The 14,936-nt window shown below is 30.0% G+C and overlaps 3 protein-coding genes across 3 annotated transcripts in view; 1 reads left to right on the forward strand and 2 right to left on the reverse strand.

The window, feature by feature from the left end:
• Positions 1 to 1,619: 1,619 nt before the first annotated feature.
• On the reverse strand, positions 1,620 to 6,227 carry LOC137919265 (enoyl-CoA delta isomerase 1, mitochondrial-like). Its single transcript, XM_068762286.1, has 5 exons — positions 6,165 to 6,227; positions 5,569 to 5,803; positions 4,250 to 4,396; positions 3,622 to 3,834; positions 1,620 to 2,739 (listed from the first exon to the last, which is right to left on the reverse strand). The coding sequence occupies exons 2-5, from the start codon at positions 5,800 to 5,802 to the stop codon at positions 2,482 to 2,484; spliced, it is 852 nt and encodes a 283-aa protein (XP_068618387.1). The 5' UTR covers position 5,803; positions 6,165 to 6,227; the 3' UTR covers positions 1,620 to 2,481.
• A 549-nt stretch (positions 6,228 to 6,776) lies between these two features.
• On the forward strand, positions 6,777 to 9,618 carry LOC137919162 (nuclear envelope phosphatase-regulatory subunit 1-like). The gene is made up of 4 exons (XM_068762145.1): positions 6,777 to 6,876; positions 7,048 to 7,119; positions 8,573 to 8,707; positions 9,379 to 9,618. The coding sequence occupies exons 1-4, from the start codon at positions 6,849 to 6,851 to the stop codon at positions 9,522 to 9,524; spliced, it is 381 nt and encodes a 126-aa protein (XP_068618246.1). The 5' UTR covers positions 6,777 to 6,848; the 3' UTR covers positions 9,525 to 9,618.
• Positions 9,611 to 14,936, reverse strand: part of LOC137919161 (CYFIP-related Rac1 interactor A) — a 56,866-nt gene continuing 51,540 nt past the window's right edge. The window contains exon 5 of the mRNA XM_068762144.1: positions 9,611 to 13,825. Coding sequence (XP_068618245.1) covers positions 13,561 to 13,825 — 265 coding nt within the window. The 3' untranslated portion in view covers positions 9,611 to 13,560. The remainder of the gene's footprint in view (positions 13,826 to 14,936) is intronic.

The following is a 14,936-nucleotide window of genomic DNA, read 5'->3' on the forward strand; positions in this document are numbered from 1 at the left end:
GATATTTGGGGGAAGCTGATATTAGGATAATAGTAGTTTGACCTTTCTATTTATAATATCGATAAAATTATTCCAGTTAAAATAGTGAAAAATCTCACGTTCACTTAGTTAAGCCGTTGTATAAAAGTTGTTAAGTACTCTGACTGTACTTTCTGTCACAAATACAGTCATTGTGTCTGGACACATTAACGTACACACAACGTCGCGCGCCAGTGTTTAAGAAACAGGTAACTTTACAGGTTGATTAAAAAAAGTAGCAAAACTTTAAAACCGTTAATGTATAGCCCATTGTAAAAAGCTTTAACACCTCTTGCCATCTTTTCATCAATATTTTTACGTCTTTTTGCAATCATCCGGTATAAAATGATCATTCTGAAATATGTCACAATATTTTTTTTTCTATTCTTATTTCACGGACAGATAGTAAATGATAAACAATTTTAATATTTCGAAATTGGAATTTTGAAAACTATTTATCTTTTTCTATGTTTATTATTTTAGGAGGAGTATATTCAAAATACCGCAATTCAGCTATACATTCTACCCTATAAAACTTTTATACCTTTAACATTATATTTACACCTTATTTCTCCATCTTCAGCCTTCATCTTGCCGCACTTTCCTAAAGCGCAGTAACACTACCGTTGAATTTAAAATGCAATGCCAATAACCGACATCAGGATAAGTATTAAATATTAATGTCAATGTTCTGCCACGCTATTGCAAGATTTTTATTATAAACCAAAAATATAAAAAACTATTGAATTTGTATTTATTAAAACGTCTTACTATATTTTCCTTGTACAATTTGCCTGAAGAAAATATACAAGTTTGGAGACGTAAGACGACCACTAACAATGGTTTGAAATGGCTGCAACCAGCGTCTTGACGACCTTAAAGAGATCGTTAGTCCATATTATGGGTGGAAGACCCATGCTACAGTAGCCGATCCGAAATTGTTTAATTTCCTTATTTTGTAAGGAAATACAGTGTAGATCATTTATCAAAGAGAAATGAGTCATATACACTTTACACTGCTCCTCATTCCTGTAGACATAGAGAAATCCTGAATGTGTTCAGCTATGAACTATGGCTGTCTCCGTGGCTAGCAGAGCGACTGTAGACTTGCTAATCAGGCCTAAAGTTAAATACCATGTTTAATGCCATAAGTAAGCACTGGTAACATATTAATTGTAGATTTTAGTCTAAAGAGTTGAGGAATATTGAATGAGAAAATGTAACATTATTTCCTGAAGCTGTCCAGCTTATTGGATTCGACGATTGCCTTCTTATAACTTTTAGTTACAAAAAACTCAGGATATTTGCCCTCAAGTATAAAGCAATGTAAAGTTATAGTTCTGCATTGTCTTCCTACATATAGGCTTCTTTAGGAAGCCAACATATACAATTTCCAATGATCATATACCATATAACGTTTACAGATATATAAGATAGCTAGATCTACCTTAACTCTTCACATCAAGATGTCAGTGATTTGTTTTTAGAATGAGCTTTTGCATTGGGGGTTCCCATATACATGATACTTACCATCGATAAATTGCTATTACATAATTTTGACATAGAAAAGTAAAAAATGTACTTAACTGTTTTGAAATAAAATATTATTTTATCAGTTTTTTGATAATTTTTACAATATACAGCTAGTTTATATTTTGCTAATAATGAATGACATTTGGAACAACTTCGCAAACGGTGTAAACTATTATCAGATAGCGACAGTTTTTAAAAATCGTGTGTCTTAGTTGAGCTCCCCAAAGAGATCAACACCCATAACATAATTTAATTTATTTTTACTATATCACTGCTTAAAAGCATCATAAGTGAAAATATACAGAGTTATAAAAATTAATTGATATCTGTCTAAATGAGAGTGTTTTATTTGACATAATCAATTCAGAACATGTCCTGCAGTTTTTGTGTGTTCTTGCAACAATTGATTAGCACTTAAACTGTTAAGGAGTGTTTTTCATGTATCAATCGCATGAAACTAGACCTTGTTAGTGTTAAGGAAGCTTACTTGTGAAAGAACTTAACTACTTAATCTTGTCTAATTCAGACGTAATAAGGTAAACATATTGAATTGGTTATAAAAAGTTGTCTACACATAACATAGAACATTATAAAAACCAAATGACATTATTAACCAAACACTAAATACTGTTCCCTTCTAGCTACATAGTACATTCTTATAATACAAATTAATAAGATATTGATCTAAATACAAAAACAATAGAAAAAGACAGTGATAAACTGAAACATGCTTACTAACTAAAGATAAATTGTGCCATACATACGGAAGCTCTATTAATATAATTAAGACAATTTTAAACTTATCAATCTTAATTATATTATTTTAATTACAATCACTAAGAAGTTTTACACATATATTATATAAAACAAAAATTTAATAAATCATAAGATACCAAATACACAAAAGCATATCTTACACCTTAGTAAATATTATTTTGTTGACTTCATCTTCAATGCTTGTATGTACATTTCTAAACCTTGCTGGATTTTAGGATTTTTGAGGTAGTTAAGAAACTCTGCAACATCCTGTTCTCTATTATTTTTCAGCCGCACCAAAGGACCTTCCCTTATTTTCTGTTTTGTGATCGATCGCGCCAATGGAGGAATTTTATCAAAATTTTTAATGAACTTTCTGCATTTATCTAAGGCATCCTCTTTGTCAGTTGCTAATTCATCAATTAAACCGAGCTGTAAAGAATTAAAATACACAGTGTATTAATATTTTATAGTAAACACTCAATATTTTATTATTTAAATTCTTTTATAGTTCAAATAAAAATATTTAGACATTTTTAATATTTTTAGTCTATTAAGGGCAATTACACTGAACACATCGCCTCTATAAAGAAAAAAGGTGAACACTACTGTCAATTAAATAGAAATGTCCAGATATAAATGGAATAGCTAAGGAAGAAAATTACTAACAGTACTATTAACCCTAAAATACTAAATAAAATCACTAAAAACACATTTAATAATGTAAATAAATGGTTGTATTATGTTGTTTTAAATACTTTATTTACAGGGTTAATCAGATATAGCTATGCTCTTACTAAACTTCATGTCTATAATTATTTGCTGTAATTATAATCTGTCTTCTTTCTTCGAAAAAGTCAGTGAAATTTATATTCTTCTTCACAACAAAATTATTATTATATTTTGATATGGATTTTTTGTCGTTCTATTCATCTATAGAATATGAATAGGCGCTTATGAAATTAGCATGAATTAGCATTGCATATGAAATTATATTCCAGTAAATTGTAAAAATATATATTAATTACTCTCTTAAATAGACTAATACTACTGACTGATTAATTTTAATGAACATGTTAAAAATATTGCACTAGCCATCCCATTCCTGCTTCCCGAATTTATTGAACAGGCCTTCAACCTTCCTCAAGGGTGGAATTTTGAAAAATCTGTTATTACTTAACCTTTACTCTACTCAGAGAAATGTATATTAATACCAAAATATATGTACATAGGTGGAAAGATTCTCATCATGTAGATATATGTACAGATTGAATAACTGCAAATATTGATAATAATTAAAAAGATTACACTCACTTGCAGAGCTTCTTCCACGGGGAACATTTTACCAGCTGTTAAGGCAAGTTCAGCTTGTCTTATTGGTACAGTGTGACAAAATGTATCCATGAACCATGTGGGTGCCACTATACCAAGCGCCGTTTCATTCAATCCAATGGAATATTTTCCTTTCACCATTGCCCTATATTCAGTTGATAGTGCTAAAAGGCAACCTCCAGCTGGTGCATGACCCTAAAATAAATTTAAAAATATTGTCCATATTTGTAATTGTTTAAAAATGTATCTTACAAATTCCATATTTTGTTCCTATAAATAGGATTTATCAATTAGAAATCAGATAATTGATAAAGCATTTACTTCATTTTATCACTAAGATACAATAAGGCGGCATAATGAGTCACTAATATCTATGTTTAACATTTATTGAAATATTAAGTTAAATGTCTAATTTATCTTAAAATAAGAAGAGAGGTCAAATAATAAACATACTCATTACATGTTGATCACATCAATAAAAATTTATTTAAATATATTTTAAGGTTCATAATTCGTGAAGGAAGCAATTTTAGTGCATATAATAGAAAGTTTTATATTATTGCATTGAAACTTATACATTAAAAATATATTTACAATAAAAAATACTAACGTTAATAGCAGCTGCTGTTATGTAGTTACTTCCAAATAATTTTATCCAAACTTCTTGCAATGTGGACCAAAAGGTTGCTGCACGATTCAGATCTGGTTTATACATTTCCATTATGTCTAAACCAGCAGAAAACACTGTAGCCGATGACTGAAAAGTAAGTGGTAATAAGATCTCATCAAGTTTGATCCATAAACAACTTAACATAGATTTTCTTAATGTTAAAAATTAAATATATAAGCTTTGTGATGATCTTTTTATTGAAATATACAAGTCTTCTCTCTCAGAGGCAAGGTATGAAATGAATTTCACCATTCTCATATATCTAATTCCTATTTTATGTATTTGAACAAAGTTTTGGTGCAAGATTTATCTTTGCCGTTAATTAGCACCAGCATTCTTTGTACATGAGTCTACTTCTACACAGTGTATTAATGGCTATTATTTAGTTATTGTAGTAAAAGATGCACCCAGTATTTTATACTTATATGTGATAATATAGCAATAGAATGAATTCTTCTAAATCACATTATTTAAGTTGAGGGCTTTTTTCAAATCATGGTGCATTAGGAACCCACATAGCCATAAGCAAAAATTAGTAACACCCACTATGGTTTAAACTACTTAAAGTGCTAATACAGCTCAGAAATTAATTATTGAAACTGCTGTATACGGTATTTACAAATGTAATCACAAAAAAATCCAATTGTGTTTGTTATGGGTTCTTTACAGACCAAGGTGCATTAGGAACCTACATAGCCCATAACATAAAGTAAAAAAACACTATAGTGTAATTTAATTTTTGAGGGATAATACAGGTAAATGAATTGTCATAACTACTAGGGAATTTGAGAAAGTATCCTAAAAAACCAGATTTTTGCTGTGGGCTCTTCTCAGATCATCATGCATTTGGAAATCTTGTAGTCACATCATTTTTATTGAAGAATGCCATTAAAGAGGAACTCAGTTTAATTCCAGGTTACATCAGTGATCACCATAAATGATCTTAAATGTAAAGAAGTAATATAAATAAATGAACATAAAAAATCTTAAATTACTTTTTTAAAGTATCAAAGTAATTTCAATAGATGCTTCAAAGTAATTACTTTATGGGGAAAATGGGATAACTCCTGTTCCAAACTTTATAGGACTTCTTAGCAAGATAATCTCGGTCCCATTGCAAAATAAGCTGTATCTCTTGCTTATGGAAACAAGCCCACTAAGACAAGATACAGTCTTGACTATAGTGTAGTAAAAACATGGACCAGTGCATTTTAATATTGTGGCTTTGGTTAAAATAAACAACAAATTTAAAAACTCACAGATGTTAAAATCATTCCTTTCGATTTATTCTTAGAAACTTCATCTAGGGTTTTGCTAATCTCCTGCAATAATTCTAGGTTTAAACTGTTGACAGGCGGCCTATTCATAGTTAATGTTGCTATACCCTCATTGTCAACAGACAAGTTTACCAAGGGGCCAGCTTGAGAAGCCAAGGCTCTAACACCAGAGACCAAGGCATTTGTAGCTTTTACAGAGTGCCTTGCTAAGAACATCCTGAAACACATTGAAAAGATAATTTTTCAATAAACACTGTAATAACTCATAAAAATATTTATTTAAAAATGTCTATCATATAAAACCAATATTTTTTTCTGCAAATGATTAATGTTTTGAAATGAACATAATTGAAATGAATTTCAACAGTTTTTAAATAAAATAAAATAATTTTAATTGTTTTAATTTATCATACATTTTTATATAGTAAAAATAATCACTTTATAAAATACTTAGAAAAATTGATAAAAGAAAATAGTTGTATTTAGTTTAGAAGTAGTAATATAATAATAATTATTAATAAAATTAAAAACCAATGATTATACATTAATATAGTAAAACTAAATAATTACTTAAATACCTTAAATATGTCAAATTTATCAACAAATAAACTTTGTACTTTTACACCTTTGAACCTTTGTAATGCTTAATTGTTTGACGTAGGCTATAGCATTTTTAACCGTTATAATGGCTAAAGGACTATTGTCCATGCAGCCAATTTAACGATGATTTAAAATTCGTCTTTATCTTTAAAATTTTTATAAAGATTCAAAATTTAGTTTATTTTAAATATAGATAAATATATGTTCTGTCATTTATAAGTGTAGTATTATTATTTTACATGAAGACACAAGAACTAATTAATGTTTTGACAACCTTTTTAAAAGTTACCTAAACCTTTCTTACAGTAATACATCTTTTGAATATCAGTGTTTGTCTAAAAAAGTTTAATTATTATTGAAAACTAAAGCAGTTAAACCTTTAGAAATATTTTTGGTAAAAGACTATCTATTCGAATTCTTCACCGTATTCAAAATTTGATTTCGTTATTATAGAAGTTAACAAAATATTTATCAGCCAAATGTTTTTCAACGTCTTGTTTATAAAGAAATATATGCCTGTAGACAGCCAAAACATTTTGAATAATAGAAAAGCTTGAGTATGGTAATACTGAATATATGTCATGGTTTTATTATCATATGTAACAGAAAAATAAAACGTTCAATGAAACAATTTGGTATTTTATTTATATGATTTGTTAAAAATGTCATTGGAACAAACAGCATGTGATGGTTAGTCGTTGTTTCTAAATATATTTCTAAAACAGCTAATTGTGTTCAGGTTATTTTATAATCAATTTCATAGAGAACAAATTGAGAAGTACAAATTATTACAACTTATAATTTTATGGCTACTAACATGTACATTAATATAAATGATTGATCTGTTAGATGCTCTTACAGACTTGAAAGCATTTGAACGACGATTAACAGAAGTAATAGCATGTCTTCAACCGGCAACTATGAGATGGAGAAGTGAGTACTTGTTTACATAATTTTCATTGTATAGAACTTAGACATAGATGTTTTATTTTCTCAATTTTATATGAATTTTATAACTGAGTTGATAATGTTACATGATTATTTTTACAAGTCATTGGTATAACTGTTAGATAAACATGAATCTATTTAATTTCTGATAAATAAAAAAAATAAGCAGAAGAATTCATATTGAAAGTGGAGCATAATTTGTAATATTGCTCCACTTTCAAACTAGTTCAAACTAGTATGCTCAAAAATTCTTGTAATTATTTTTTGTTCATGTTTTCTTACTAGTTATGTTTCCTGCTATCTAATGATTAAATTACTCAGCAACAGATTACAACACCTAAGTTTTAACAGCTCACAGTTTGCACTGTGAATAGTTTGAAATAATAAGTAGAAACTAAATATATTTAACATTTCCACCTATGTACAGACTCATCACAAAATCTTCGGACCATAAGGTGTATAGATTTTAAATTTGTTTGGTATATAAAAGTGGAGGAGGAAATTCCTTTCCTTAACTTTGTGAAGCAGGTAGAGAACAACGGGTTATATAAAAAAATAGTGATTGTTTATAGTTATAGCAGCTTTAAATGGGTGAATGTATAGCTTACTTGCTGTCAATTATTGTATTCAAAAACCAAGAATTTCAGAAAAAATAAATAATTTAATACTAATATAGAACAAAAAAATGTTGTTAAAATTTGTCTTTTTTCAGTCAATTGATACCCATTGCAAGGCATGGGTGTCCCCCAAAGATTGCCAAGATGACCAATCATGCCCTGCCCACATTTAGTAATTTATTGCAATCTTAACTATGTTATTGGGGCACCTTGTGTGGGCCTACCAAAGCAGCATCTGACAATTCTTCATCACCTCTAGAGAACCTTTGGACAACATTTGATGGTTGCACAAGCTATATGCTCCTCTCATTGCCACTTCAGATAAGCAATTCCTATGTTGGTGGCCTTGTTTGTCTTACTACATATTAAAATGGAATATTGTTTATGACCTGTCCCTATACTTTAACATATACAAATGTAAAGGCTTTAAAGCGGTGAATGCAGTTGTTAATAATTAATGTACAGTATGTTAGTGTATAACCAAAAATTAATGGTCTGATTATTAATAGTTAAGGTAATGATAATTTAGTAAGAAATAGCATTTTAAAATTTTGAATTATTACATACTAAAATTAATTATTTTATTATAATCCCTGTAGACCATAATCCTAGAGGTTATAAAATTATTGCATTCCAACCACCCTCTTTAAAGCTTTTATATCAATCAACCTCTATATACACAATAGTTCTCATTTTATGTTTTTCTAGCATTGTTTAAAGTGTTCAGTTTTATATACTAACATGATAAAATGTTTAATAGAATAAAGTTTTTATTTCTGTACAGTGTGATATATATTTATTACAAAGTTAATTTGTTTCAGTACTTCTGGCAGTTGTGTCAATGTGTACTGCAATAGCAGCTTGGAATTGGTTAACAGATCCACTCACACCTGTGGTCTCACTTACGCAGTCACTTTGGAATCATCCTTTCTTTGCATTCACTTCTACTTTCTTAGGTAGTAAAACTAATAAATTTAATAAAATCCTTTAATTACTTTTCTAGGCATTCCAACAAAAATTTGGTTTCTATTTGCTTCAACACCACAGGCTGCTGAAATATAATCACTGAAGGGGGAATAATATTTGAAATGCAGTTTTAATAAGTTTAATTACATATGTCCTCATACACTAGGGTGTGTGTGTATGGTGTGGGGAAAATAAATTTTATGCTAATTTTATGAGTACATGTGCCTAAAAATTTTTTGCCAGTCACATGTAGCATTAAGCAAGGTTAGACTATAGAATAGAATTAGTTATTTTTAACACTCATTATTTCAAATTTCTGTAAAATATACAGATAATGTTATACTGATAATTAAAAATAAATAAAAATTATACATCATAGATGGGAAGTACTTTGTTAACGCTTTTATGTGGTATCTGTATTCATATATAATATATTATAAGATTGTATCTATAATTTGGCTTGGACGATGTTGCATTGGCTCTACAAATGTAAAAATAAAATAGAGTCATTGATCCTCTAAAATTGTATGAAACCTAGTTATGGAATTGTATTTAAATTTATATTATTTAACATCGCCTTTTATAACAATGATGATCTGAAAAAAAAATTGTGTAAAATTATTAGCTACATTATTGTAAATAGATATTTTCTTCATTACAGTCTTGCTGTTCATGATGGGTGTCCATAGGAAAGTGATTGCACCGAGTATAATAACTGCACGCACACGATCTGTCCTAAACGACTTTAACATGTCCTGTGATGAGACAGGCAAATTGATTTTAAAACCAAGACCAGCAAACACATAGTCTTCTTGCATTTTTGTAAATATTAAATAAGTTTTAAATGTTTTAATATGAATAATTTATGTGATAAATTAAACGATTCGTTAAGAGATACTAATTCAAGTTTTATTATTTATGACTTTGGTGTAATTATTATATACAATATATTAAACGAGTACAAAAAAATGTTACTCATAAATATAACCTAAAACCTGAAGATGTGACAAATCATTATAATTAGATGTATACTATAATTAAACATTTCATTTTAAAAAGTGCAATAAATGTTACATAATCTTTGAAAAGAAAAAAAAGGTGTTAGTTTAACACCATGTAGAATTTAAATATATATATAAAGAATAGTAACCATAACAATTTAAATGTGGTTCCTTATTCCGTGTTATACAGTTCAAGTGAAATGCTATTTATTTTGGCAGGATAATAGTCTACCGTTATATTCAACCATTTACGCTGTCATTCCACATGGAATATTCTAATGGAATAATTTAAAAACATTTCTTAGTAAGATAACAAACAAATGACATTTATAATACCTATTAATTGTGCTTTCGACTATTATAGACTACAAGTAACTTTTTCCGCACATTACCTAAATCGCTACAAACTTAAGCAAGTTTTTTTACTTTTTTGCTAGAGCTCACATCAAATTAAACAATTTTTTTAGACTCGACATGGAGTGTGTATTATTCGTTTTTCGGAAATTGAAATACTTTTATAAAATGTCCTTTATAAAAATAGATAATATATTTTTGGGCAGTGTATGTTTTGGATTTTACTTTAATAATTCATTTTAAGTCGATACCTTATATTAAATGCAACTTGAAGTGAGTATGTAGAGATTTTGACAATGCAATTAACATACATGGTAAAAATTATAAAGATATATCAACAGTACATTAAAATTATCTACTATATATATATCTATAATTTTGTGCCGAATGTGCAAGTAATATGTTGCTAACATGCTAAGTTAATTCACTAAATGATTAATACATAACATTTCTATGCACTAAGAATTTATAATTGTGCTTCAGTGATAAACAACAATAGGAGCTTAGAACTTTTATAAAATCAGGATGATGAAGTATAGTACATTTAATCAAAAATATTGAAAAACAATTCACTTAAGAGAAAAAATGATGTTTTAAAGGATGGAAGACAAATCTATTTGACAATACATAGTTAATAAACAGAGATCAGATAAATATATTTTTGACTAAAGTTAATTTAAGTTATGAAACTGTGGAGTCTCCATCAAATAGATTAAACAAATGTAAATATTTCCGGAGTATCTAGTAGACCTGTGTATATGCAAGTGATCTTTCTTGCTAGCCCATTCACGTTACTATTTTTTGTCATTACAAAAGTGCTTTCCATATTTAGCAAACACATCCCTCCTTTAGCTAAATACGTATACAAATATCTGATCTCTGATTATAATATCCGATGACTTAACACAATTATTAGTGGCATTATTTCTAGCCAATTTGTGCGTTCACAGCAGCCCCTTATATTTTGATAATTATCTAAACATTTCTAAGCCAACTATTCTACATAGTGCTTTTCACGAAGACACGCCTCCTTTAATAGTTCCAGTACAAGTATATGATAGTTCTATCGACACACACATATATTTGCCAAGCACTACGCTCCAAGTAGTCTGCTTAAAAAAAATCTGCAACAAGTTTAAAATGTTACCTTAAAGTATTTGATTGTAAATACCTCTCAAATAACAGATATAATTAAATTTACTATCAATAACCACAATTATTGTTTATCCGTAAACAAAAACACTTATAAAATTCCATTCAAAATCACAATAATAACTTGAAGGCAGTGCATACATGTACAAGTTATAACAATTTAGGTTTTAATGACACAGTGTAGTTGGTTATGTTCCTTATAATTTTAATTTGGTATTTTCATTAGCCTCGTGTTTTCAAAAAATACTAACTTTGTTTTTGGATACTTTTAAGATTTGTGGAAAATTAATTTAATTGACTACATGTTATGTTACAAGTATCAATTTTTAATTATTATGGACAAGTGTAATTTAAAATATATATAGTTATTTCATAGTTTTATTTGATATTCTAGGATGGTAGGATCTTAGCCACATTATGAATATACACAATATGCAAAAGACTTTAAAACACTCACTTAAATTATATAAAATGATTATAATGGGACTTTTAAAAATTATTTAGCCTAAGGAGACAAAACTTTTATAGAAGTAAATATAAATTGCGTTACTTTATTTATTTAAACATTTCATAAACAACGTTGTATAGCGGCGAACTTAATGCCGAAGGTATTTTCTACAAGTTAAACATTAACTTTAATGTATTAACAAAATGTTTTGAGTTAATAACATAAAGCAATGTGGCAACCCTATGATATATTAATGTTAAAGATGGTAGACGAGTAGCGCAATTCATAACAATAATATAGAGATGTGATTAATAACAGTATATGTAAAATCAAACAATTACTAAACATAGATACAAGGCAGAATAAAATCTTTTAATAATCTATGACCGTAACAAGGAAGATTGCGGTGTTGCCAGTTACTATGACACTCCCATGACTTTTCAGTTACGCGCATAAAATCTGTTATTTTTTTTTAATAATACTCTAGATTACCTTAATAAAAATTCTTATAGCTTCTTAGGATTTAATAGGTTTTAACCTAGTGGTTTTAATCTTGCGACTGACTCATAAATTCCGGTTATTTACGTACCAATACACGAACCTTGCATACGAGTGGGGGTAAGGGAAAGATTTCTCTGGAGAAATTAATCGAGCGGAATAATTTTGCTTTAAAAGCGTCTCATAAATATACTATGCATTGAAATCTAAAACATTTACAATATATAATTTTTAAGTATTATCTTTTTTTCTATTTATAGTAGTTGAGTGTGGCGCTGAATTAGTTACGATGGCATCGTTAATCAACACAGGCATTTTTATTTTTCTTATGTGATAAGGATTTCATTTTTACTTTGTTGACACGATTTTTAAAGTTGTGGAACATGTCTTAAAATTTACCATATATTACATTTTTTTAAGTAACGTGTCATGTACTAAACAGAGTTTAGTGTCCTGTTTTTGTATGAAAATGATATTGGTGAACATTGTCTATTTATGAATGAAGACTGAATGATTTTTTTAAATTAAATTAAGTTAAATTATGTACCACACATGCCATCGTAACTTTTCGCGTCTTATAACAATTAAATATTAAAAACCGATTCATATGTCAATCGCACACGACCTCACACAATAAACATTTAAAGAAAATCTGTTCTTATTCTCCTCTTAACTTCATTTCTAATTACTTATGACACTAACAAAATAGGATGTTACGACTTTGAATAGGAAAAACGTTCCAAATTGTTTATTTATATTTACTATGAATACCTTATTTAATATTGCTAATTCGAATTGAATGTTTGGTCTATTCATTGTAGTTTAACTTATCGTTTCAGACATATTAATTATTCTATTATTACTAGTAAAGTTTGACATAAATTCGGATATTATTGAGCACAAAATCATGCCTGTATCTGTAAAATGACAGTAGAATTACAATATAAAACGAGGAGGTACATAACAATTTAAGTGTCGGAGAGTTTGCAATTATTTTTTCACTTACCTCAACTATCGCTTAGTTCCCTCTTAACTTTCATTTAAAAAATATAGCCGCGTTTGTTAGATCTTTATGTATAACATTTTAACATTTTTCTTTATGTTGTGTTATTTCGGAATTCAAATAAATTTTTATGTGGTAAATAGAGATATGTCCGCCTTACTAAACTTTCTTTGACAAACGATATCGGCATGAGAGTTTTTAGCCAGATTTACCACAAGATCGTATTGTGGAATTTTTACAAGTATTGTACCAAAAACAGTTAATATCGTACTACAATAAATAGACCAGTGTAACTAGAGCAACGAAATGCATGCCGACGAGAAATCCCCACAAGTACTTATTGTCAAATCATTCCCCACAGCAACATGCAAGGCTGGAATGGTGTCCTCACGCCGCCAGGAGAGTTCTGATGTTCTTCGGCGTTGACTGATGGTTCAGATGTTTCGTCGTATACCGCAGTGCGTTGAGTAATGGCTCCGCTTTGGCTGGTGGCTGCTGTTGGAGGAACTTTACGCAGCCCTTGACGTCGACCGAGGATGAACGGCAGAATGCACCTGAAGGGTGCACCCAATCGTAAAGGATTATGAGGCCAACCATCACGCGTAGCACGAGTAGCGAAGTCTCCTCACGGCTGAATTGTGCGACTAGTTTCCTGAAAATAAAATAGATACTCTTTAAAACCACATTTCTTTGAATTAAAAAGGAGAAAATACTTAAGAGTAATGATAAAGTTACCTTACAGCCTGACCGGAACCGTTGTACCGCGCATTAGGTATTACTTACTTCGGGTGGAGGGGGGTGGGGTGTCGGAAAAAACATTCCTTTAAAAAGTAATTGGATATAACATTACCTCGCCAAGGCTCATTAATCATGACCAAGACTACGTGGCTGGTTATTTGCAGCTGCGTTGATTGAGCTGAATAATCTTACAGCGATGTGGGCAAGTAAATCACTTGGTAGACTGTCAGCTCTCCAGGCGCTTTAGTATCAGATTCTGCTGTGAAGGAGGAGTCGACAGAGGGGATAAAGAAAAGTATTCGTGCTATGTATATCTAAATGCTATGGAAGTAAAGGAGAAAAAGATATTTAACGACCGGAGGGCTACAGATGATTTTTTACTCGTTCTATTATATGCTATTATGGAGACTTGAGTCTCTCGCTCGAGTGGTATTGATAAATTGTTTAATCCAGGGTGGCTTTACCCCGTCACTTTCTTGTATAGCAATGAAGATGGAACATCAAGGAGGTTTTGATCGGTGCCGATCAGAACCAGTTTTTGCTTCCGTGAAGTTAAAAAATAGCATGTGTATTAATAATTTAGTTTTTTAATCGTATTCTTTGATCAGCGTGTGTTGTCGGTGTTAACATACAGATCCGAGACATGTTCGTTTACAATGAGCTCTATAAGAAGGCTCAAGGTCACCCAGACAGCAATGAAGAGTTCTGTCTGGGTGACCTGACCTGGTGACTATGAGTTATGTACGGAGTTTCGAAACAAAATCGAATCAGGAATGAGATTCTCCTCTTGATCGGTTCTTCTGCGGAGTTCCGGAGAAAAACAACGGTCATCGACGTAGTTCGATGAACTACTCGTCTGAAGTGGCAGGGGGGGGGGACCGAAAAGTGAGAACGAAGAGTGGTGGAGTACCTAGGTAGACCGATGATATAGTAAAGGTCGCTGGAAGTGGCTGGGTGAGCACAACTTAAGAGAGTCATCGTGGCGATCTTTAGCGGAGACCTTGCAGTTAGCGTCTATCGGCTGA

This window comes from Battus philenor, unplaced genomic scaffold (genome assembly GCF_028537555.1).
Source record: "Battus philenor isolate CCGP_79_NKW_IND1 unplaced genomic scaffold, ilBatPhil1.0.hap1 SCAF_16, whole genome shotgun sequence".
Lineage (NCBI taxonomy): Eukaryota > Metazoa > Arthropoda > Insecta > Lepidoptera > Papilionidae > Battus > Battus philenor.